The following is a 27,470-nucleotide window of genomic DNA, read 5'->3' on the forward strand; positions in this document are numbered from 1 at the left end:
TGGTTTGGCAGACAGAATGAAGTCTTTAGTGGGAAGCAGAGGAGAATAGACCACCATGGAAATACAAGGTAGTGTCAGCTGCCCGGAGTAACGGTGAATAGAAGTGTAGATTGATCAGTCTAGATGGGCAAAGCATAAATCAAACGAGCATGTGTGTGTGGTCAATATATAAGAGGAAATTATGCTTGAACTGCTTTTTATGCCAGTATGAAAATTGTGTATTTTTCCTGAATTTATTTCTTTCCCTTTCTCCTTTGACAGGTAGAGATAAAATTGATGCAATCGGACCAAATTACCTTTCGTTGGTGGTTTTTTGAATGCTTCATTTGAAGTGAATTGTTACACCAAAAAGTGATAAATAAAGATTGAAAAAATATTGTAGTGTATACTTGGCTAATGTATATATCGCAAGCTTTACTATTGAGTTTTGTCAGGGCACACCTCTGGTTATAAGCAATTCCTTAGTAGAAAGACGGGTCTCTTTCTAAGGTTGGCCTGAAAAGTTTTGTAATACCAGGCCGTTATAGATATGTGGCACATATATTATAATGTGCTGGTAAGACATTTTAGGGCGCCTGTGAAAGATATCTGGCACTAATTTGATATCCAACTGAAATCTACTTTCGAATGCAAATGCCATCTGTCATGTGTAAATGTCACCTTGAGTCCCACCAAATCTGATGCATGATTTCAATTCAAATTTACTATAATAGTTGTGTCGCATGCCAGCACGGGTGGTCATTGTTACAGAATATTTATGGCCATATCACGCATGCTGCGTTATTCTTCAATAACGTAACTGCCCAGTAGTTGAGACTAAAGCTTGAGTTGGCTCATACCCCCTCTTGTCAGTGGAAGCTCATTATACTTAAGTGCACAGTTGGGCTTCCTCTAGTCTCATGTAAAGTTATATATAACAGAATAAAGCCTTTTAGAGAATTGTGGTGTGTGTGTGTGTGTATATTTGTATGTGGGTGTGTGTGTGTGTGTGTGTGTGTGTATATATATATATATATATATATATATATATATATATGTATATATATGTGTGTGTGTGTATATATATCTTGCAAAAACACGTGCAACTTCTGTCACGTAATCCAGGCCACACCAGCAGTACTGTAAGAAGATGTTCTTTATTAAAAAAGGTTAATGGGCATGACACGTTTCGAGTACAGGACTCTTTATCAAATGCCGCTTGCTGCACAAAGGTGGGTTTGTTAGATTTAAATAACGGGACTCTTAGACATTGAAAAAGGACCAAGTCCATTACTTCCAGATCTTAAAGGAGCAGTTCATTTTCAAGTTTTTCTTCGTTCATTGCTACTGTTTTTTCAAACCTAATAGCAAAGTCTTTAGTACCAATTTGTTAATGAATTCCTCGAACCCATAGTGGTTGACTTACTGGTTACTTCGCTACTTAGTTCAGGTTAATATTCGGTTTTCAATACTGGGACTTCAGTACCCACAATGCTCCACAACTGCTCCGTTTTATTTATTACTGGTTTACAATGTTGATCGCGGTGAAACTTCACTTAGTGCATCTTGAACTGGGTGCAATTCATGCTTTTGAAAGGAAATTTCCATATCCCAGTCATGGTGCGCCGGTAATTATTTCACTACCACCTGAGTAGCTTAAAATCCTTCAAGGCTCCTGCCTTCAGTACGCCGTGCTTCGGTCAATCCCTCTGCACATCCTAGCTGCTGGTAAAAGTTCTGTCACTTTGTTTTGAGGCAGGCCACCCGTAGTAGCCTCTTCCATCATGCACTCCGTTCCTGTGCTTTTCGCAGCCGGGGGGCTCCCTTTTAACAAGCTTCTCGCTTCCGTCCCATGTACCTGACAAAGGGGGTGCCTCTCCCGAGCGGATCGGGCCGGGTTTCGAAGTGTGTCAGACACTTCAGTTAAATCTTGCAAAAACACGTGCAACTTCTGTCACGTAATCCAGGCCACACCAGCAGTACTGTAAGAAGATGTTCTTTATTGAAAAAGGTTAATGGGCATGACGCGATTCGAGTACAGGACTCTTTATCAAATGCCGCTTGCTGCACAAAGGTGGGTTCGTTAGATTTAAATAACGGGACTCTTAGACATTGAAAAAGGACCAAGTCCATTACTTCCAGATCTTAAAGGAGCAGTTCATTTTCAAGTTTTTCTTCGTTCATTGCTACTGTTTGTTCAAACCTAATAGCAAAGTCTTTAGTACCAATTTCTTAATGAATTCCTCGAACCCATAGTGGTTGACTTACTGGTTACTTCGCTACTTAGTTCAGGTTAATATTCGGTTTTCAATACTGTGACTTCAGTACCCACAATGCTCCACAACTGCTCCGTTTATTTATTACTGGTTTACAATGTTGATCGCGGTGAAACTTCACTTAGTGTATCTTGAACTGGGTGCAATGCATGCTTTTGAAAGGAAATTTCCATATCCCAGTATATATATACACTAACATTTCGGTTCCATTCCTGTTTTGATAATATTGACCACAATTATTTAGTAATGGTTCATAATTATTTACTACAATCTCGGCAACATTAGTTTGTACTATGATCCTAATGTAATGTCACCCCGGAGGTATGATATCGCAAACCTGCTGTTACTAATATCTGTATCTATTTTGCATTCAGTGTGTGCAAAGAACCTTCTTCAATTCGACAGCTAACTCATCTGAGGCTGGCAATGCTCTGACTGGATTCATTTTAGACATGGCTATGTCTTCTGCATTAGTTGTTATATTTGTACTTCCAGCATTAAAGGCCAATATAGCTATCTGATTATAGGCTTGTATAGAGTCTATAAAGCTTCTAGGTTAAAGGGCAAAGAGTGAAGGCGAAAGTGTGTTCTCTTATTGAGTACTATGCATTATTGGGAAATGGCAGAGCAGCTGTCCCATCAAACCTGGTTTAGCCCTTCTAGTACTTTACTTTGATTATGGAAAGGAGCTTCCACTGGTACGAGTATGTCACCATGTGGTAGTTTTTCTGCAGCAAGTGATTGTACGACCATCTTCACCTAAGCGATGGAGAACTAGTCCCATTTTGTAATTGCATAGTTTGCTTGCCTTGCTTGGGCCCTTTACTCAGGCAAAAAGGACTACACATTTTATTTGGATATGCATCCCACATATTCGCAGACAGATTACATTTTCGTGACACGGGGCATGCTGTGCAAACTTTAAGATGGCTTTATAGCTGAAATATAAATTTCACATCATTCAGTCATTGAAGGACAGCTGATATGGGGGCAACTACGAAGGAGGGCAGGTGGCAGATGTACATGGGAATATTTAGAGACGTGGCTAACAAAATAGAAGAATTTTGTTAAAACCAACAAAGCAGTAGATTCCTTCTTGGACACTCTATGGAACACATCAAAGCAGTGGTACATTGAATCACTACAGCTATAGCTTAAAGATATGGTAGAGAAAGAGGCCTTTTAGAGACTAAATAGGCCTTGAAAAATCTACTCACCCACTCGCTATGGCTAATCAGGTTTTATAAGGGCGAGCTGTTTTTTTCAGGGCCTACTGGAGAGATTGATGTGGCAAAGAACAGATAATCTATTCATTTAAGAAAGTGAATTGGCAATAACAATGCCTTTAAATCTTGTTTTTATCTCGTAACACTTCCTGTGCATTCAAAGGTCAAATTTTCTTTCTCTGACTGCAAAGTTTTTAGAATTTTTTTTAAAGTGAATTGTCTGACAATCCTGCTGCGGTACGCAGAGTGTGAAATTAAAGATTGTAGATGTCAGGTTTTTTTTCTAACACATTTAAATGAATTGTAAATGAACTGTACAATATTAATAAATAAATAGGAGTTAGGAATTACATTTTTCTTTCATTGTGAAGGGTGATGGAAACAAAGATTTTAATAGGATTAAAACAAATGAGATATTTGCTGGAACTCAATTTCCATACGTTATTGTTTGTACGCTATATAGAGACCTTGAAAAAGTTTACCAGACCTGTAGGTTTAGTGACTTGAATAATCTACTCGGGTTAACTGTAATGCATTTGATCTATAAACTTGTTTCAAATTGTGTGACCCTATGCAAGCTTCTTATATCAGAGTTGGCTTTTTCCTCATTATCGCATACAAAAGCATGTTCAAATATGTGAATTAAGCAAGTCTACTGTACAAAAAACTATTTTGTTTGATTTAATAGACTAAACCTTTGCTTGATATGTAATAAAAATCTAGTCCACATATAAGTTACACATGACCCAATGACTTGCATCTTAGTTCACTAATAGCATTGTCATCAGGGCACAAGCAGGAATGTTTCTCAGTTCATGTTCACAAACTCTCACTCTTAATAAATATATTACTTGACACATGATGTGGAAGCACACTGTCCTTTCCAGAGAGGCATTTTTCATTTAATTAGATACGAACTTTCCCACTGGCATGCCATTTTCCCGAACATACCTGAAAGGTATTCTGGAGGCCTACTATGTTGAGGTAAGCTACATAGCCTCGAGAGACCAAGCCAAAGGTGAAGATGTGGATAGATTTCCGATAACGTGAAAAATGAGACGGGGTTGCTCGTTTTCCCTTCTGCTGTTTCCTCTTGCGGTGGAACCATTGGCGGTAAGAGCTTATCCACACATCAAAAAGAGTCCTTCCTCCCGCTCCTCAACTTTCGAGTTATTGGAGCAATTTAAAAGTATATTAGGAATCTGTATAAATGCACAAAAGTCAGAGGCCCTAAGTATCTCGTTATCCACCCACTGCCATCTAGATTATCTTGCAGTGATCTTCAGATCAACCTACAATGTGTAAAAAGTAAAATTCCTAGGCACTTATCTTATGGAAAAGGGTTGGGATAGTATACAGTTAATTGGTTGCGTTTATTAAAAAAAGAAACTAAACTGATACTCAAGAATGTGGCTGTCTAAGTATATATCCATGATTAAGACGTATCCATGCCCTTAAAATGCACATCCTTGCTTGCTCTTTCTTTTCCCCTCTCTCCCTGTTCCCTTCCCCCATTCAGAGATATGTGACCTACAGGAAGAATAGTCCTAAAGTTTATAAAGGTTGGTAGAAATGAAAGGGTCAACAAAGAGTGCAAGTGGCAATAAGAAAAAGCAGAGACTTGGAGTGCCTGGATTTAGATACTGTGAAATGACGCACCAGCAAGTTGTGGTAGAACGCCAACTGGGATAATGGAGAAAAGATGTCTCATTGCATCAAGCAGTAGTTGGAAGAACACTGGGGTTTGACACAGGTTGAGAAATGGCACAGGCTGAAGATTACTTACCTAGCAATATCAGTAACAAAGAGCTGGGGATGTGGGATGGGGTATCTGAGAGGAGGGGAGGACTTGAGATAGTTTCCCTCGCCCAACACTCCATGTCATGACAGTCTGTCATTCACGCCTGCACCGAAAGGAGAAACTTTAAAAAGTTGAAAGAAATGGGACTGCACATTGCTGTCGGACCAATTTCGGAACTGAGGGATTAGTCATTTAAGGAATATAAATTTGACTTCAGAATAATAGAATATGACCGGTTGCAGTACCAACAGTTAGCTATTTGGTACAAATGCAGACTAACAGGAGGTGGCCACTGGACCTGTTAGATTGTATGATGACTCTCATCAAATATTAATAACATTCTCCAAATTAGATGGCCTGAAGACAAGAGGGCCTACAAAGAAAATGAAAAGCTGCATCGAAGTATCTGCCGGGGACAAAGGATGATTAGATATATGGGCAATAGCACTACCAGGGTCCGACTGGCCTATCTGGCAATCTAGCAGTGCCCATATAGGCTGGTCTCACAAGTCAGCTGTGGCCCGCTTTTAAGCTGTTTGTGGGCATATATTATGTGCTGCTGGGCTGGTTTTTACTGTTGATTTCCCCAATATTAAAACAAACATTGCCTGCAGTAGGCTCAAATCTAGGCAGTCTTCCTTACCTTCTACAGCGAGTATTTAGAAGACCAATACTACCCAATTTGCAAACATGGGCCACTTCTTTTTTAGCTATAAAATTCAAAAATGGGGACCACTGATATTTTGGTGCCTAAGCTTATTTTGTTTTGCCCCAGTCCGAACCTGAATACTACAAATATATAAAAGTATCCTCTACAGGTAATCTGCTTACAAAGTTATGTTTCAGTAGCATAGAACCAAATAAAACCTACATAGACCGTTTTCCCTAGTGGTCACAGACAAATGTTGAAGGTGCAACAGGGAGTGGGGACCTCATGCTCATTTGTTAGGATTTTTCACAGATTCAGACATTTTGGAAAGAAGTTTTGGGTCATGTCAAGAGAATTGCAGGTTAACAATACTAGAAAATCCAGGTATAACCTTGCTGGGAAGTAGGGTGTCCCTGTTTAGAGAATGAGTAAGGCAGACTGGGCGCTGCTCCTGCATGTGTTAACTGCAGTTACGTTGATTATAGCTCCACTGGAAGAAGACAAACTCCTGATATTGAATTGCCTTGTGTTGCCACAGATACTGGATATTTCTAACCGTGGAAAAGCTTGTACATAATTTGTTAGGTTCAGAAACTAAATTATCAAAAACATGCTTTGCACCGATTTGATGTAGTGTATTCCAATTGTTTACTTGAAATCATTTGGGAAGATTGTTCGGTGCTATCGCTGTGGGGGGAGGAGGGGGTGTCATCACTGGATCTGGAGTTTGGAGACAACAGCCTGGAAAAGGACCTGGGAATGATCCTAGGTCAATACCTGAACCATAGCAGGTGTCCCAATATTGTCTGGTGCAGTGGCTCTATGGGGTGGTGGGTGGATATGCTGTCTATTTAGGAATTATTTTTTGCTATTGCTTATGTAGGGCCTGATTGACGGAACCCTATTTCCATCACCCCAGATTGTTGAAGTGTGGAATTCCTACTTCTTTTCATGTGACAGTTTCCTAGAACATACTTCCCATTCTAATTATTATACATTTTTGAACAACACATAGTGGTGGTCAGTGCGGTTATCCGCTCCAATTCGATTGGAACATGGTCTGGCTTTCGGCTAAAGCCCTAGTTTGACTGTAATGCATTTAGAATGCTGCATCAAGCTTTTCACCTACAGATAGACAGCGAGCCAGTTATTTTTATTGACACGGAGATACCAATCTACTCTTATGGTTTTCCAGATTCTGGTGCAAATTTAGTAACACCTCCCTCTATCTTCACACGTCATCAAGAGCAGATCTTCTTCCCACCCTCACTGGGACATGGCGATAGTATCCAGATTTGCTGTCTTGAGAATCGAAATGGGACCATACATTTTGGTACTGACTCTTTCTGGAAATAAGAATGCATGGCCTTCTTGGAACCTGCTGCCCTAAAAAACGATTAGTGTTCACAGCCTAGGAAATTACACTGATTCTAAAGCTTCAGAAATTTGCGTGTTTTAGACTGACCTAATGTGTCTTGTAATCACTACCTAAATCAACAGGAAGGTAATCTAATCCACTTTGAATGATTCTCACCAGTCCTCGAGAGGATATCTAAGTAAACTGAGGAGAAGATTTCAAGTGGGAGCTCTGCTGGCTAATGTTCAGCAAAAAACTCTCATTGTCCGCCTTGACCTCTTATTAGGTCAAATGGGTCCAACAACAGAGAATCCTAGTACCCGCTACTCTGCACATAGAGAAAATGTATGTGCATCTTTGCTCAAATGAGTCCCTAGTACTGCAGCTTTGCACCAAACGAGAACGTTTTGCATAATGTGGTTGCTTACTTCAGATAAGTGTTTTTTTATTTTTATTTTTTATAAACCCTTTCAGCCAAAGGCATTTTGTGACAGCAAAATCAAACAAAAAAAGAATAAAATAAAAACGATGCAGTTTGCTCCATGTTGCTGTAATTGAAACCGGCTTTGCGCAGGGGCTCGGAAGGAAGGGTTTTGGGTACAGGGTGTGAGGTATGGGATATCTGGGAAGACTAGTGAACAAAACGGGAGTGGTTAAGAAAAGTCCTCTGTGGGCCTTTCATGATGCATCATAGGTTTTCAGATTATTTCCATGAATTCTACAAGCTCCTACTGGGAAGGGCCAATTCATAAACTCAGCGCGTCCGAATCTAGGCTTGAGATTCGGACTTGCTTAAAAAGCAACTGAGCAAACGGCAGCTTCTCCAGTCGGTACTACATCCAGGTGTTTGCACCAAATAAAAAATAGAATAACGGATTTCTGAAATCGTTTTAGATATATAACCCACTCTATAAATGTTTGAGAAGTATAATACATTTTTTATTCAAAGAAAAATAAATGCAGGAAACCCCTTACAATGAGTAAAACATGTTAGACTGTTGTTGCCTCAAACATAGCCCAATATTTCACATGGGCTGTTTGTGTACACACTGAAAAATAATCTGAAATGAGGGTGTTAAAAAAAATAATAATGTGTTTTTGCATGTTTTCTCATGTATGCGGTTTGTCCCACTCATACGAGCAACAACCTTGTTTAACATAGATTTGTGTCTGATGCAAAGTGTGTATACTTCAGTGGTGTGGTACTGTATTTTGTCTAGTTTCTTTGATGGTGTTCTTTTACTTCATAACAAGAACAGGCAACTGTGATTCAGTTACGAGTCTGAAGGCTCTGTGCCCTCAGTCTCCCCAGGAGCTGTTAATAAAGGAGTTTGTACACTGTTGTCTTGTGTATCTACAATCTGTTCATAGTTAGCAAATACTATTCAAGACGTAATAATATGGTTAATTGTGGTGGGTAACTATGTTGAATAGAAGAGGTTTGACCTGAAAAGTGATGGCAGCATTTGGTTATTTTTAGCTCACAGATGGAGTGCGGTCTTCTGCACGCCCAAAAAGTAGAAAGTGCACATCGGATGACTCTTTTGCAGATGAGGAAGCTGAGATCTGCAGGTCCACAAAGACAGCTTGCCTGGTAAGAAATGTCTATCGTTGTTTGTTATGCTGCTGTGTATAGTTAGCTGCAATTTTGTCTTAATCCTTCTTTAGCTGTTTTCTGTTTTTCACTGCCTGTTTCTCCCACAGGCGCCAAGATTCTTTGATGGTGTTATTTCCAGGAAAAAAGAAAGTGAAAAATAATTCCTAAAACGTGAATAAAAATATTTGCTTGGCTGAAGGAGAGGGGATATTGGATGCGTTAACTATATACTTTGTTACTTATTGTATCTTCTCCCATTCAGTTGATTGTAATCCCTCCACTTCTGTAGCATACATCAGTCACATTTAATAACATCCGTGGCTCCGTTTTAAATCTATAGTAAAAGGTACATTATACAACCGTTTATAAAATGTAGGGGTTAAAGGAAGCTACTTAAACATCTTTGTATAATTTGTTTAACAAACCGCAGATACGGATATCTTATTACCATACCACTCCCAAAAGCTAACAGACTTTCTAACCTCTGTCAAGGTCCTCAGAAAAACATATTACTATACTTAGGAATGCTGGTCCCTACACTGAAGACCGCTTTTGCTTCTTCCACACGTTATCCGGGTACAGCTTCCAAGAAGATATTGGACAATGCGATTACCGATATTTGCTTCCTTTATTGTAAATTGGTACAACAAGAGCCTTGTGCCCTAATTCAAATCTCCTCTTGTGATGCTGCGTTGTACACCGAAGCCAGAAGAGCTGGCTATAATTTAATATTTCTATTCTAAATCTCAGCTTGCAGAGTTGGGAAATGTAAGTATAAATTCACAAAAAACAACAAAGGTTACAGGGACGTTTTAGTTGGGTTCAGATTTCACGAGCACAAAACCATAGAAATTCAGCAGTTCTAGTTGTACTTATCTGAAGAAACTATAACTCGTTCCCTAAGGTAACTATAACTGGCAGGTTTTTTTTCCATCTGTTGCCCTGCCCGCTTCACAGCGGCCAGGGAAACCAATAAAAAGTCTGCTCTCTCCCATCTCTTCCCACCCCCGCCCCCCTCCCCTGCTGCCAGGACCTGGTCCACAGAGGGGACTTTAGAAAAAGAAGCTTTCGAGACCGCTGTTTTGTTCAGCTTTTTTTTTTTTGTTTTTTTTTTGCCACAGATCCACTACAAAGTTGTGGCAAAAAATAGGTTTTTGGCCCCTGATGGAGTTTCTGTGTGGACCCCACAACCAGACTGGGTCAGAGTATTCATACTCTGCCCCCTTATGTTTTTTTGGCTTTTTTTCTTGGGACTCGGGCGAGTCCGGGTCCCAAGATGGCTGCCACCATCTCCTGGTTGAAGTGGTGGCAGCCAATCAGATCTTACCATGAGATCTGTCAGATTCACTGACCCTCCGCATCCCTAAATATCTGTAACTCTTTCTTTCTTTAATAACTCCAAAACTACTGAACGGATTTACAACTGATTACAAAAAGAGCTTTCTGAATCAAGATATCATTTTGCCAAATTTGGTGTAATTCCAATCAGCTGTCCGTGCTGCAGTCATGTTCAAAATCCCTATGGGATATTGCATGGTGAAAACGTGTTTTGAGACCACTCCTCCTCCTTTTTCTTAACCCCCCCCCTCCTGGGCGATTCACCCCGAAACTTTGCAGAGAGCAGCTAAAGTGAGTTGTGCACTAGTTTTGAACATTTTGTGAAGATTCGTCAGACGACATCAAAGTTATTAGTACAAAAAAAACACTTTGCCTGTGCAACCTAGGTTCTAACTTAGAAGTACCTACTGGCGACCGCCAGTAGGATATGGAGATATATAATCTCTTTGCACACTGGCCCGCGGATGCCTTGGAGCTCTATGGCGGTGCGTTTCTCCTTTGGTATCCATAGACTGAGAAAATTGAAATAATTGCTTTGAAGAATTAGCACTCTATGATTTTAAATTTGTAAGGTTTTAATGTTATCTGCACACATTTTGCACAAGCACTGAGCACTTTAGTTTGTATAGATACTTGGGTGGATTAAGGAAATTAAGAAAAAGAATGGGAGGATAGTTGATATCTAAAATCCATGATTTGAAATTGCATTGCAATGTTACTAAACTAAGGAAGTCGCTATTTGAAATCCGATATAAGCAAAATGAATAGAATAAGAGTACACCTGCTACAAGCCCACTGGAGGGCATAAATGTGAGCAAACCCGAAATTATTAATGGTGAGACTCCCTAATGTGAAAACTAATTAATAGCTGTGGTAAACTCGTTGAATATTAGATGATATGATATAAGGAAATTAAGAGTACTGACAAAAGATTGTAAAATGGAACTACCAATCCTAACATGCAATGCGCAAAATATAAATCATAATGGAAGAGAGGTAAAGACATATTCAGAAAGAGTTGGAATAAGGAATGACAATTGACTGAAAAAGCATTAATAGAACCAGTAAAGCTTTGTGAACTGGATGCATAACCGCCTTTTAGTTGTAAATGTTAATTATCAGTCCTGAAGATGGTCTAATGCACGTAAGCCGGAAATAGACCGAAACGTCGACAAACACACCTTTCTTCTTTATTTATGTATTATTTATTTAGGAAAAGGTGGTCACAATAGTGGACAGGAAGAACATTCATTTGTACAAAGCAGTAACTTCCGGTCGTATTGTGTTGACTTTTGAAAATATACACCTGTGTGCTAATATCTTTCTCTTGGTTCTGTAAGATTAATTCATGCTGAAAAAAACGTTTAGAGACAAGCAAATTGAGAGAGCCTGTCCAAATTAGATTGACAAATTAAGTGATATATCTATTGAAATAAATCCCTTGTAGGCACTTTTACCTGCTAATACTACTTGCCCAAGCCGTCAAAGGTAGATTGGGTTCCCCCTTTTGATTACTATTGTGTGGTCAAGGGGCTCTGACACACAGGCTGTAGCCTATAATGCACCAGTTTTGCTTCAACCCAAATAATTATCAGCAAGTAGCTCTTATTTTTTTCTTTGTATTAACTTTTTTTTTTAGGTTTTTCAAGGCTGATAGTGTAAGGGGGTTTTGAGGATTTGTGTGCAGCTTCAACTGCTGCAGTTGCCATCCTCTGAACTCTATTTTCTGCTCTTCGGTACTGATCACAAACGATTAAATGAAATTAAAGCGTGTAAGGTTTTATTTTTATTTCTGGGGAGACATAGCATGTTTTGTGATCATAAAGTTGTTAGTTAAAGCAATGTGAAACTGTTGCCTGTCTGTTGGTCCCCTGTAATTGGAAACTGGGTCATATGACCATGTACTCATATGCTTGCATGGCCACTAAAAGCTCAACTTCGATTAAATATTTAAAATCCATTGATCATTATTTAATATTAATTGTCCTACATGAGCCTACTCTGTGTATGAACTATGAATGTTTATATTCCCCACACCAGGCTGTATCACACAAAATGGAAAAGCGGCCTTCAAAACCGACCAAATCTGGAAGAAATAGTGCTGTGACATTAGAAATACAAGGGCTAATATCCAAAAGTAAAGCTGCTACCTCCCAAAAACGACCAGCAAAAACCAGGAATGACCTACAACGTCTGCATGAAACACCTGACAATGGCATAATGTCACGAAGTAGAGGGCGAAGGATTCCCTCTAATGGTTCAGAGGGAGCGATCTCTAAAGAAAACCCTGGCACTTTGGGATCTAGCTGCATTCCCAAGCTGAGCGACCGCCAGCCTTTGGCAGGCAGCGATGAGTCTTGTCAATCTAATGCTAGCCTAACTGCAAGAGAAGATATTGGTGATGGTCATGCTTTTTCGAATGAGACCATGGGAGGAGCCTCAGCCCCGCAGAAGACACCGATCCAAATTGATAACAGTGTTTTCATGGATGAGGACAGCAACCAGCCCATGCCCTTGGGACGATTTTTTGAAAATGCTGATCTCATGCAGGTAAGCAGTGTTTACATTTATTGTTTATGCTTTAAGCATGGTAGAATTGCTTTGAATTACACGTACAAGAAAGAAAAAACAGCAGTTAAAAAAAAAAACGGAATAAATAATTTTGTCCAGGTAATATATTTATTACATTTGTGGCGGTTTTTAGAGTTGTAAAGAGAAAAATATATTAACTCCATGTAAATGAGTGGGATGCAATCCTCCCAAACATTACAGCAAAGAAATAAACTTTACTCACCTGTAGAATTGATGTTTCAACGTCAATATCTTTAATCAAACTAACCTCTTGGAATACTAGTGCATGTCTAGTAGAATCTGTGAAAGCCATGATAAAATATTTTTATAATTGTTTGGATTTGCCCTGGTGGGCACTGTCTTGGAAAACATGACAATGTCTATGTAAGAGAGTACTCCACCCCACCCCCAAACTGCAGGGGGTTTCACTTGCCCTTCAAACATTTCTTTTTGAAGTCCCATACTATCCTTTTTCATCGTAAAAGCTGATCAGGTGAGTGAGTTAAGACAATACACCTATTTTAGTTTACTTCTACCCTCTCATTAACGGTATCTTCATCATTTAAGCAATATGCGAGCCGTACCCTATAAAATGAGGTAGGAGAAAAGGTAAAGCAAATGTGCATGCTCTGTGCAGTTTGACACTGCTCACCTTCTTTGAAAGTCTGCCATTGCATTACAATCCATACAGTACTGTATACAAGATATGTACACTGTTCTTCCATTGGAGGTCCAATAGATTTCTGTTTTGTGGGGTTTTACTAACCTGCGGCAACCAATTGAAAAATGGGAGGATTGAATGCCTCTAGTGGCATTAGGGGGCTGCTGAAGGGCCAGTGAGCGAGCATCATACTGATGCAAAGTTGAGTAGACACACAAATCCTTTTTGTAGTATTTATTCAGAAGAGAAGCCATCAGACCACCAGCCCATGCAGCAGCTCAAATCCAACTGCCAGCAGTGCAGTTGGACAGAACAAACCATTATGTTGTCATGGATGACAAATGGAACAGTGTGGTCCTGCCCGGCAACAGGGACAACTGGGCATTACATAGGAAGAGGGTGAACCGCAAAAACCAGGCCAAACATAGCCCATAATACATCTTCCCCCCACACCACAATGTTAAAAGAATAATGTAAGAAAGCAAGAAAAATAAATGCAAAAAAAAGGAATAAAATAAAACGTTCTGAGACGCATCATAATGACGAAAGAACCAAAGAAAACGTTTCAAAACATCTCATAATCTCGGTGCCAACTGGTCTGAACCTCAACCTCCTAGAGTACATAGAATCCGGCACACCTGAACCAGAAACATCACAAGGTACTACATCATCAGAAAAAAACAAACGTTCAGACGCATTGGAACCACCATTCCACTTGACCAATCTGGACATACTCCACACATCACCAGAATTCAACACAACAACATTCCTCCTTACTTCCCTGGTAACAAAAGGGCCCATAAATCTGGAACAACCTTCCTTCAAAAGTCCTGGATTTCTGATTAACACTTCATTCCCTACTCTCCAAACCTTGCCTGGAACACCAATCCTTTGGTCAAACTTGTCCTTATATCTCTTTTAGTGAAACTTTCTTTTAGACACAAGTTGCTCATCCCTCCTTTGATCAACCACACCCAAACTTATTTAGGCGGGACTTAACTTATCATGCAGTTTCCTACCTCTCAAAACAGTAAAGAGAGAAACCAAAGTCAAACAATTGGGTGTATTACGGTGAGCTCACCACATCTCAATGAAGAACGCTCTTCAGGGAGGACTTGGTCTGTAGAGCCTTCTGAGCATAACTTTTCACCAATTTATTCATGCTCTCCGTCAAACCATTGGCTTGCGGAGAATACAAAGCTGTCTTGTAATGGACAATTCCTTAAGAAAAGAACTCGAGCTGTCTTGTAATGGACAATTCCTTAAGAAAAGAACTCGTATCATGTGAGACCAACTGAACTCCATTATCCGTAATGAGATGCTTGTTAATGCCCTCCCTGGAAAACTCATCAGAAAGGAACTCCATAACCGTTCTAGTATTGACAGAAGGCATGCATTTGGTCACCACCCACCTGGAGGTTTAGTCCACCAACAACAAAACATAACGTTCATCATACAGAAACAGTCCCAAAGGACCAGCAATGTCCAATCTCAACTTTCTACAGGTGACAGTTCGTGTCTTTTTGCTCTTGTCACTATTGGCACCCTCCCAGCAATCCTTCACCACATCCTCAATCTGCTGATCCATAGTCTGCCACCAATACCATTCTCGAACCCTGGCTTTGGTCCGATTCCTCCCAAGATGTCCCTCATGGACAAGTTAATAAGCTTGCACCTCAGATTACCAGGAGGTATTACCTGGCGGCCTCTCATCTATTCATCCTTGACATTCAAAAAAGTCTTCAAAGACTCTGGCACTTCCTTGTTCACTGGCCAACCTTTCACAGTATACTCCGTTATAATTTCTAAATCCTTGTCACCTTGAGAAGCCAAAGTCCACTCCTCCACATTGACTGCTGATTCATGTACCCACGCCACAAGAGAATTGTCAACTTCTTCGCCACACTGGTTCAAAGGCATCCTAGACAGATCATCAGCAACAGCATTCTTCGGGCCAGGCACATACTCTGCTCTGAAGTGAACTCGGTTAAACCTTCCATCCACCGTTTGATCCTTGGAGACAGATTATCAACCTTCCTGCGGGTAAAAATCTGACATAGTGGGCGATGATCAGACCTAACAACAACAGGCAGACCCCAAAAGGAGAATTTAAAATGACGAATTGCCCAATAGACTGCCAGTGCTTCCAGCTCAATGACAGAGTAACGCTCCTCCGCTGCCCTGAGCGAGCGGGAAGCAAACGCAACAATCCTGGATTCACCACCACAAGTCGTGAGAGCACAGCTCCCAACCCAACCCAACCGTCTTTTTACAAGCATCAAAATGTCCCAAAGTAGGCATATGACCAATAACTTCCTTGATTGTGTTGAAAGCGAGGGTACACATCAGACCACGTGAATTTGGCACCTTTCTTGAGTAGCAGTCTTTATGGAGAAGAGACACAGAAAAAGTTGGTAACAAACTTAAAACAAAACTCAGCCAACCCCAGGAAGGAGAGTACATGGTCCCTGTTCACAGTTGTAGGTGCCTTTACAATACTTTCAGCAAGATCTAATTTCAGACTGATTCCTCCCCCAGAAATCGTGTGACCTAAATAATTCACAGACGATACATGGAATTTGCATTTTTCTTTCTTGAGCACCAAACCAGCATCCTGGATTTGCTGCAAAACTTCCCATAACTGCTTGTTGTGCTCTTGTTGATCCTTTCCAAAAAGTAGGATGTCGTCCTGAAAAATGTGTAGTAAAGGTCCGACACAGAAGAAGTTCACTTAGAGCTTTAATAGGAGCATCCACATAGAAAGGCAGCCACAGGTAAACTGAATAGAACATCACACAGAGAATGAAATGCTTGTACATAGACCAATAAATACAAAGAGACACAGGGAGGAAAGAATGTTCATTTAACCAAGCTTGGTTAAATGGACATTACCACATAATGAGAACTTTGGACAACCCATCCAGCACTTTGTTCATGACTCTCTGAAAGCAGGCAGCAGCAGATACTAGCCCAAAAGGCATACATATGAACCTGAAAGCACCTAAAGGAGACACAACCTATGTCAAATGCCCTGGATCCGGATGAAGCAAAACCTTGTGGTAAGCGGAGGACAAATCCATGACGCTGAAACATTTGGCATCTTTGATAACACCAAGAGTCTCTGAGGTGTTCGGTAAGCGCTGTCTATCTACCCAAATGTGCTTGTTCAGCCCGTGCAAGTCCACATACATGCAGATCCCTTTGCCCCATCTTTGTAGACCAAAACAATCTGGGCCAACCACTCTGAACACTCAATCTCATTAAATGATACCAGCACCTAATAACCTCTTCAACTCATGACTTAAAGGTTTCATCATCATGTGAGGTCCCTTCCTCAGAGGGGCGTGGCCTGACGCCGATGGAGACTGGAGCCTGAATCGGAGCTCCAGCACCAATCTGTCCGATTAAGGGGGGGCCTCAAGCCCAGAAACCGGCCGGGGGGTGTCGGAAGCTCTAGGGCATTGGGGCAATGCGTCGCCGAGGGTTGCAAGCCCCACCTCAGCGATAAACTGTGGACGGATCTGTGAAGCCGTGGGACTGTCAAAATGGCGGGTGCGCGTAGGTAGTGTCCCCGGGGCGGACGCCGTGCAGACTGCAGAGTGCGGTGGTTCACCCATATCATCAACTGCGGAGAACGGAAGGGGAGCACCGGCAGAGGTCTGGACTGTGAAAGGCGCAAGTACGGCAGCGGCGCAGATCGGAGCGGGACCCCAGGACCGGCACATGAGTGCACTTAACAGTAACCGCTGAACACCCGGCCTGGACGTGTGCCCAGAGAGCCAGCGCCGACATGGGAGGGGTCGGAGCACTTGCACGGCTAGAGAGGCAAGACACCCACAGTGCTCTGCAACCCTCTCTGCCTTGAAACGGAGCCACAAAATGGTGGCCGCGTTTTGCAGGGAGTGCTGGGGGAACATTGTGGAGACAGAGTTTGGCGGCTAAAGCAGCAGGCAAGGCGGGACAAACGGTTGGGCACTTATACATTGCGGGGAAACCCGGATGGACGCCTGGTGGCGCTTGGCACATCGCGTGAGGGACAACTGAAGCAGAGGAACAGCGGTGCACCGCGCCAAGCCTTGTGGGGAGACCCACACTGGGACGGGACTAGTGGAAGCACTGACCCCAATAGTGGCCGTGATAAAGCCTCAGTCATAGCTCCACGGAGTCTAAGGAGGGGGGGTCACCACTGCAGCCTTGTAGCCAAAAGACAGGGCCATACAGGAGGACGGTGCAGCTGTCACCAGTACTGTGGTATGTGTGGAAGGGAAGCGGCACAGACTAGTCCGCTTGAGTAGGCGGGCTGGGACACTGCTCAGCTGCATACTGGCCCGGTGGCAATTGCGACACAAGGCCTCGCACGACAATAACAAAGCCCAGTTAGGAGGAGACCGGCCCAAGTGGCAGTAGATCCTGCGGTGAGGGAGGGATTCGACCGCCACGAGCACAGTGGACCCAAGTCGCTAAGGAGAGGATATCAGCAAGCAGATAAAGCTCTGTCGGACGGTGCGAGAGGGGTGAGGCCACGGGGCTGGTACCTACCCACTACATAGCGGAAGCGCCACAGTCGCGACCCAGGGAACCAGGGACGGCAAGTGAGGCGCATGGAACTCAGAGCTGTACATCAGTCGGCTGCAGGTCCATCCAGCTGAACGCCACATCGGGGGCAGCGAGTACCTACATCGACGGGTCAGACTATCAAGAGACGCGATACCGAGCATCAGGTGGTAACGAGTGATGAAAACGGGGAATCCCGCTCCCGCTCGGGGACCACCCCAGGAGGAGCTATCACCCCACAACATCCTGCAGGCCGTAGAGAGATCGCAGACTGCAGTGGAGACCAAGATCGATACAACCCGCGACGACCTGGGCCTCCTACGAGCAGACCACAGGAAGCCTACTGCACGCAAAGTCACAGACCTAGAAAAAAGAGTCCTGATCCTCGAACAACACGCAGAAGATGTGGAAAATTGGGCCCGCCAAAACAACTTGAGTGTCAGGCCTACCCGAAAAAGTTGAGGGGAACGACATGGTGGCATACCTTGAGCGCTGGCTGCCCACAGCTGTGGCAGAAGAGGGTCTGTCAATGTTCTTCGCCTTAGAACGGGCCCACAGAGTCCCTGCCCGAGCACCGCAACCAGGCAGGCCGCCGCAGCCGGTGGCGGCCCGCCTCCTATTCTACAAAGATAGAGATCATGTGTTGAGCCAGGCGCGCCTCAAAGGGCAACTCGAGGTGGACAACAGCATTGTACGGATCTTCCCTGATTTTTCCCGGGAGGTGCAACAACAGAGAGCGTCCTTCCATCGCGGTCAAAAGGAAACTGCACCAAATGGGGGTGTCTTACTCTATGGTATTCCCAGCCAAACTTCCTATAGTGCGCTCAGAGAGGGGAACTACATTCTTCACTACTCCCAGGACGTTTGGGACCGGATTGAGGAGCAAGATCCTGAGGTCTGCAACGAGAGGACAAAAACCCAGTTGAAAAAGACATGGCACGCTCTCCTGACATTGGGACGACCTGAAAGAATCACCCGACGACGGAATAAGCGAACCGGGCCAAAGCCAGTGCGATTGCAGCGGTGGCCTCATTGAGCGCAGCACGCGTCTGTGACCTACAGTTGCGTTCTGGAGAAGAGCAGAGGGACTCTGAGGCCAGCTCGAGCTCGGTGGGGGACGCCAGCCAGGCCTTGCCGCATGTAACTCCCAGATCAGCAGACGACCTGATGTGAAGTGGATCACGCAAGCAAGTACAGTCAGGACTTTACTGAGGGGAGGTGGGGCATGGCGTTAGTACTGCCCTACACATTGCCAAGAGGGGTCCCTAGGTAATTATACAAGACCTCTACACTGGGGAAGGGGGACCCAGGGGGCAGAGAGGACTGCTGTCCTCCAGGGGGACATTGGCCTAACCACTACTTCCGGGTTCCAACTGTTCAGGCACTATAGTGCAAGGTTTGGATGGGGGAGATGTTCTCACTTGTCCTGGGGAGTTGGGATGGTGTTCTTAGTTCTAGTTGGGGGCACTGCTGTCTTCCCAAATAGAGGAACATAGGGTCCTACATGAAGGCTCGCAATCTACGATATGGGGCGCAGGAAACCGGGCGGGGCAGGGGAGGCCAGACGGAGGTGGAGAGGATAATTCACGATGCCCACTCAGACCGAATCTAATTTTCTTTCCTGGAATATTCGGGGGATGCACTCCATGCATAAACGATACAAAATATTCTCACAGCTGAATAGACGGGGCGTGGTCCACATAGCCATGCTGCAAGAGACGCATACACTAGCTTCAGAGGGAGAGGCACTACACCCTAGGTGGAGAGGCCAGGCATATTACACCACATACTCCGCATTTACCAGAGGGGTCCTGATTTGGATCAGGGCAGGCATCCCGTGTCCTCATGTAACGTAACTGGTGCTATGTAAAGTGCTCTGATAACTGATTCGGTTCGGTTCTAGTTCGCGCTATATAAAACTCTGGGGAAAAAAAGAAGAAAAAAAACACACCGCCCACAAGGTGGACCCAGAGGGCCGGTATGTGGTGGTCACCGGGCGCCTCGATGGGCAGGACATCACACTTATCGAGGTTTATGGCCAGAACACGGATCAAGGGGTATTTTTTGAGCAGTTATCAGGGTCACTGGCTCCATATCTGACGGGGGCAGTTATCATAGGGGGAGACTTTAACTGTATATCAGACCCAGTCCTGGACCGCTGACACCCACCGCTTCAAGATGCCCCTGTACATAGGATAGCTAGGATGCTTAGATACCATTGGTGGTTGGTGGACACGTGGCGAAGGAAGCACCCAGGGGACGGGGAGTACTCCCACCTCTTCCATGTACATGACTTACACGTCCACCTGGATACCTTCCTATGCTTTCCAGATATGCACACCCGACTTCACAAGGTGGAATACCTCACCCGAACGGTGTCGGACCACAATCCTCTGTTAGCCCGACTGCAATGAGGACACAAGCATCAACCCATTCCCACCTGGTGCCTCAGGCTGGAGGCACTTGAGGACCTGGTGTTCCACCACGAGATTAAAGAGCAAATCACCATGTTTTATTGTCAATGCACACTCTACGGACTCCAGGGTGACTGAGTGGGAGGCCTTTAAGGCAGTGATTAGGGGGCGCTGCATGGCATTATCCATAGGGGTGCGACGCACACTACTGACGGACGTGAAACAAGCAGATTGAGTGTTGAGGGAGGTGGAATGCAGACACCTGGCCAATCCAGACCTATGACAGGAATTGAAGCAAAAGAGGAGGTGCCCGTACAGGAGGAGCGATTGAAGTGTTTTGACTACCGGGCATATATGGACAGAACACACGCGGCGAGAGATAAGGCGGGTAGACTGCTGGCGTGGCTCGCTAACCCTATCCGTAGGGAGCGCACAATTCTAGAAGTGGCGGGACCGGGAGGGCGACCTATGTACCGGCAGGACGATATTAATGCCTGTTTCCGAGGATATTATGAGAAACTTTATAAGAGCGCTGGGCCCTGTGGGGTGGGGGATGTAGAGGAATACCTGGCGGACCTTCCGATACACACCCTGACCGATGAAGATGCGGAACTTCTGGGAACCGCTATCTCGGACCGCGAAATCCAAGTAGCTATCAAGACACTGGCGAGAGGGAAAACGCTGGGCACAGATAGGCTCCCTATGGAGTTCTATGCTCCGTAAGCGGACAAACTGACCCCCAGGCTGGTGGAGATGTACGCGGAGGCAAGGGAGAGGGGCCACTTACCGGGCACGACTATGGAGGCGGTGGTAATTCCGCTTCTGAAGCCTGACCAGTCTCCCCTGGAGTGCGAATCATATAGGCTATTATCAATGCTCAATCTTGGTTTTAAAATTCTAAGTAAAATACTGGCGACTCGCCTACTCCCCTATATGGTGCCTCTGGTACATTGGGACCAGGCAGGCTTCATACCTCGTCGGAATACAATTCTAAATATTCGCCGACTATTGTCTATTATTGAACTTGGAATGGGGGTGGAGCAGAGAGGGGCGGTGTTCGCCATCGATATGGAGAAGGCATTTGATAGCCTCGAATGGGGGTTCTTTTAAGCAGTACTAAACCAAATGGGCCTAGGAATGAGCTTTATCAGCTGGGTATGGCTATTAAATGCTGACCCGGTGGCGAGGGTCCGCACTCGTCGCACAATATCGGCGCAATATCGGGTGGAGAGGGAGAACCGCCAGTGGTGTCCACTGTCCCCACTGCTATTTGCCTTGGCACTGGAGCCATTGGTCTGTATAGCGAGGTCCGGAAGGGCGTATCGGGGTATCCAGGTGGGAGAGATACAACACCAAGTGGTGTTATATGCAGATGACCTCCTACTATTCCTAAATGATGCAGAGGGCGACCTACCGGGGGCTAAGGCTATGATGGAGTGCTTTGGCTTCTTATCGGGGTTACGGGTGAACTGGCTGAAGTTCAAACTCTTCCCCCTGGTGAGGGACGCGAGGCCCCCTCTGAGCCTGTGGAACTTGAGTTGGGAGCCCCGCTGCTTCCGTTACCTGTCGGTCCACATATTCCACGCTGTGGAAGGCGTGAAGGAGGGCAATATAGGGAGGGGGCTCCGTTCTCTTAAGGACACAATGACTTTCTGGGGTAAACTCCCTCTCTCGGTGATGGGTCGTATCTCACTTCTTAAAATGTTGACGCTTCCCCGGCTGCTCTACTTTTTTTGTCACACTACCCAATTTGGATATCAGCGGCCTGGTTCCGAGAGCTTGATTCCTGCATGTCGGCTTTTATATGGGGGTCAGGTCGCAGACGGGCCAGCCCTTAATACATTAAAGCGGCCCAGACTAGGGGGCGGCATGGCGATGCCCGACATGGAGGCCTACTACTTGGCAGGGAAACTGCAGAGGCTCACACAATGGGTTGCCTGATCGTCCGATCAGGCTCCAACAAATTAGCAGTAATGAACACAAACTGATACGTCGTTGCTGGGACAGATGCCTGTAGAAAACCAAAACAAAGCGCACATATTCCCCAGAGATGGCGCTGCCGCTACTGGAAGCCATTCCCCACGGTGGACAGTGGCGGGGCCTGGACGAATGAGCTGAAGCACGAGTGACAAAAGTCGGGGATCTTTTCCGGGACGGGGAGCTAATCTCCTTTGAGGGCTTCAGGGCTGACTGGGACATACCATAAGGGCGCTTTCTTTTATATGGGGCGGTCACAGGAGCGAGACACTACACTAGCGCATATATGGGCCTGGCGGGTGGAACCATCTGTAGTATAACATTTTAGGACCCTATTGTAATTTTCCAGATTCATGCCCTTATATAGGTATAAATCACCATATCCTTATATAGGCATAAGAATCATAACCATATTTAGACATAGCTCATGCAGTCCAAATACAGCATGGCTACTTCCACTAGTTCCGAAAATCTACAACGATTTCTTGGAAAACTCTGCTTCAGCAGCTAGGGACTTCCCTTGCTCGAAAACGGACTTGTCCAAGAACTCATGGAGTTTTCAAAGAACTGAGACTCTTTGATGACGTTATTATGTCCACCTTTACGCCAAACTATGTACCTTCAAGGTATAAATATGCCCACACCTGCCATCGCAAACACACGGTGGTTTGGAGCAGTTCGACTATCTACTTGCCCGACGCGCCCTGCTACTGCAAGTGCCGAAGGAAGCTGACCCTCCAGCAGACGCACTGAGAGAGACGCTGTCTTTTCTCCTGCCGAGAAATTCAGCTCCAGTGTTTCCAAGCTACCCTTGCGGGTTGTTGGGAAATAGAGTCCTGAGCCTGACCTTCTTCAATCCAAATCAAGGTACGGAGCTGATTAGACCCTAAGAGAAATCTTGGACAGATTCTTGGCAAAAGAATACTACATTTATGCTACACCTCACTTACTACTTACCTCGTACTAAGCTTAGGTTAGGTACATCGGGGTAGGCGTATTTTAGAAGCACCAGTTGAGTACTTTTTAGCCTCTGTTATTTATGTATGTATCTAGCTATGGTTTAGGAACCATACAATGTTCTTACAGTATTCTTTTATTCTACTCTTTTTACTGTATGCATTATATTTTGCAACCAGTCTTACGATTGTAGCAGTTCATTTCTTATGCTTGAGAAAGAAGATCGTTCAATAAAACCTTTTATTGAAAACACCCATCTATCTATTTCTCTGCACCTCTGGTGAAACTAAGCATGCACGATTGACTGAGTGAAATATCTATCTATTGTTTCCACGACTCTGAAGATCAGTTTATACTTGGGGAAACAAAGTTGTCATGTTTATGCGGTTGTCAGAAACAAATCCCTTCTTGTTTATTCGAGAAAGTTTCTATTGACCTCTGAGGTAGCTGGCACTCACAATTCAGTCTAATATATTCGATAGAGACCTAGTTGACCTCAGTCCTACGTCAAATCTATAGGATATATTATCCCAATGCGCAGAGCCTATTGGGAATATAGGAACTACACTACACATCAAGGCTGTGGCCTGCCTCTACGGAGCTATAGGACGGGACTCCACGCAACCACTGGACATATTACGACACAAATGGGAGGGCGACATTGGCAGGCCACTAGAGGACAAGGATTAGGACAATGTTTTAGAGTGGACTGCCAAAGTATCTCGGAATGCCCAATTTAGCCTGATCAGCTTCTATATACTCCATCAAGCCTATTTAACCCCAGAATGTATCAACCGATACTTCGATGGAGCGGATGCTAGATGCCCGAGGTGTCCGGAACAGGGGGCGACTTTATACATGTGATGTGGACCTGTGTCTCCTTAACTAATTATTGGCAGGAAGTGACACAAGTGACCGCAAGAGTGACGGAAAGGGTGGTCCCATGCACACCTGCCCACGTACTGCTCCCTTTATTTCCACTCTGCTCAAACCACAGCCAGATTTCAGGACATGGCATTTATTCTGGCGAAGCGAGAAATCACTAGTAGCTGGAAAAAAACGGGGGGCCCTGATGTCCTCAGATGGACATGTGAGATTGTGAAGTGGGCGGGTTGTGAGAGTAGTGTCCTACTTCGGAATGCACAGCGGGATGTGGGCAAGCCAGAGAGAGCCCAGGCATGGGAAGGGCTGGTGGCAGACTTAACGAGAATGGACAGAGGCTCGGAGGCTTCCACCCCAGAGAGGCTCCAACATAGAGAGCATCCCCAGGGACCAACGTAAGGAGGAAAACCCGGTAGAGATGCAAGAAAGGGAGCAATCCATAGCATCGACACACGGGTGACGAAGGAGGATCACACCGGAAGGTCCTGGCGCAGCATCACTATTCACGCTTGGATTACCAGATAATGTACTAATCGAACCGAATAATACTCCAGGGGAGACAGCAGTGCGGGTAGGGAGGGCGGGGGCCGTTGTGGTTGTTGTCGTATTGTTGAAGGCGAGGGAGGGGGGGTCTATCCACTATACTTGGGGCATAACTAAGGGAAAATGCTGCGATCGTCCAAGTTGTCATGTACAAATGGGGCCTGGAGAGGATACCGACAGAGTCCGTACATCAAACATGGCTTATTATTATTATTATTATTATTATTATTATTATTATTATTATTATTGCACACAAATCCTCTCCAAGGGGATCTCTGGGCCCCCAGGAGACAAACAGACCACTATGCAGGAATCCTCATCTAAAATAGCCAGCTCTTTAAGTGCTTTTTAAAAAGAATCAAGGTAGTGCATGCCTGCAGATCTTCCGGCAGCGAATTTCAATACTTAGGGGCTAAGTAAGAGAAGGCGCGGCCTCCCGTTTTTACCTTCTTAATTCTCTGCATTCGAAGGAGCTTTTGCCCACTGGATCTGAGCTGACTGGCTGGGACATACCATTCTAGTTTTTTTTGTGAGATATCTGGGTCCAAGTCCATGGAGTGCTTTAAATACTAAGCATAAAAGTTTAAAAACTGCTCTTTTCTTTATAGAGAGCCAATGTAACTCTCTCAGTAGGGAAAGAGATGGAGTTCGAGCAGGCTTATTCAATGCTAACCGTGCCGCCGTATTTTGGATGACTTGTAACCTTGCAAACAAGTCTTCCTCATACCTATCAGTAGCGCGTTTCCATAATCCAGTCTACTGACAAGGAGTGCCTGTAACAAGGCCCTTCTGGTGGCAAGAGGGACCTAAGGAAAACTCCTTTTCAGCATCCGCAACATTCCGAAGCACTTGCCCGATAGTCTTAACATGCTCTTCCATAGAGAGTTTGTTGTCAATAACAATGCCCAGGTTTTTTGCCCACTTTTTAGGTCTCTACTATTATATCCCGCAGGGATTAATAGCTCAAATCTATAGCAGGGCAAACAAACTTCTTGAACAAGCGGATAGCATCCAGTTCATGTGGTGCACTCGTGTGGGACGCGCGTGCACGGCAAACCCATCAGCCTCGCACCAGACTTCAATGAACCAGCCACGTCACACCACCATTCGTCTGTCCCCAATCACACTTCATGGTCTGCCGCTCCACGCCCCCCACCACTCTCCTACTTCCCTCCCACCTCCCACGGCCGCTCTTCCCATTCACGCGGCTTCTTTTATCACCAGTGCCTCTTGGTCATCTGCCACCACATTCCCATATTTACTACCTCTTCTTGTTAGGTCTTGCCTTGCCTATCGCGTAAGCGATCGCAATGGCGAGAGATTTAGTAAGAGGGGCATTTGGAAGTGCTACCCAACGGATTGTGTCGCTTACGCGCACTATCACGCGCTTTGTGCACATGTTTCCATTTGCCACCATGCATCTGTGAGCCACTTCGTGCGCGAGCCGGCTCCTCTCCGCCCCCTTCCTTTCATGGCCTTTTTGATCTGCATCTGTGAGCCACTTCCTGCACCAGCCAGCTTCTCTCCGCCCCCTTCCTTTCATGGGCCTCTGCATTTCAATCTTTATCTTTGACGAGTCTTCCTTCCTGTGCGCTGTCACCGCCACAAATGCCTGCAGTCTCTTCCACCACTCCACAGAGCCACATTAAACTATAAAACAGCCCGAAATACCCACAGTGAAAAACGCATGCCACAAGAGCCACCACCTCATACCGCTCACCACACGGCTTATTTAAAAATGTTTATTTCTTTGCAGTGTTATATAGCACCAACTCGACCTGAAGGGATCAGAGCGCTTTATCCCACTTCATTTAATAGCCCTTCCCCTCCCAGCACACAGGCGTCTGGCAGCTTGTTACACCTTTGTCGCCACTTAATCTCCTCCTGTCGCCCCCCCACAGCTCCTACAACACTGCTTTTGTATATATTTTTTTTGTGCAAAATTATAAAGCGTAAACTGGACCCGAAGTGATCAGAGCGCTTTACATAAACCGCAATACAGATGGACACATTACATTTTCAGGCATGGGGAGATTAAATGATTTGCACCAATCACAGGATGCCTGAGCCGATACTCGAACCTGGTTCTCCATCTTGAAGGTAGGCTGCTCTGGCCATTATCCCACACCTGACCACTGCTCAGTGGACTGTTTACTTCCTGCACTGGCTTCATGAAAGGCTTACAGCTGCAGTTTCAATTACCATACTCTTTGCTTCTGTGCTTATTACGCTTCTGCCACCACAATCTCCTCGTGCTGACCCCTCAGCTAACACAGTTGTTTTTTGCACCTTTGCCGCCACTTAATATCCCTGTGCCACCCCCACCAAGCCATCCCCTCATACCGCTCACCACACTGCTTTATTTAAAATTATATTTCTTTGCAGTGTTATATAGCACCAACTCGACCCGACGGGATTAGAGCGCTGTATATGATCACCAGTTACATTACAGATGGACACATTCCTTTTTCAGGTACAGGGAGATTAGGTGATTTGCACACAATCACAGGATGCTTGAGCCAATGCCGAGATTCGAACATGGTTCCCCAACTTCACAGCCGGCTGATTTGGCTGTTACGCCACATCCGGCTGCTGCTCCCTCCTCTCCTGTTCCTCCCTCTTTCCTCCTCCTCATGTGGTCACTCAATCTAAGCACACCTCCCTCATCATTTGCCAATGCTTGTTGTT

At 44.7% G+C, this 27,470-nt stretch overlaps 1 protein-coding gene across 1 annotated transcript in view; it reads left to right on the top strand.

The window, feature by feature from the left end:
* The window catches only part of C5_1H1orf174 (chromosome 5_1 C1orf174 homolog), a 122,747-nt gene that overhangs the window by 15,199 nt on the left and 80,078 nt on the right, over positions 1-27,470 (top strand). The window contains exons 2-3 of the mRNA XM_078642630.1: positions 8,769-8,882; positions 12,264-12,773. Coding sequence (XP_078498756.1) covers positions 8,769-8,882; positions 12,264-12,773 — 624 coding nt within the window. The remainder of the gene's footprint in view (positions 1-8,768; positions 8,883-12,263; positions 12,774-27,470) is intronic.

The sequence above is a fragment of the Lissotriton helveticus genome, chromosome 5_1 (assembly GCF_964261635.1).
Source record: "Lissotriton helveticus chromosome 5_1, aLisHel1.1, whole genome shotgun sequence".
Lineage (NCBI taxonomy): Eukaryota > Metazoa > Chordata > Amphibia > Caudata > Salamandridae > Lissotriton > Lissotriton helveticus.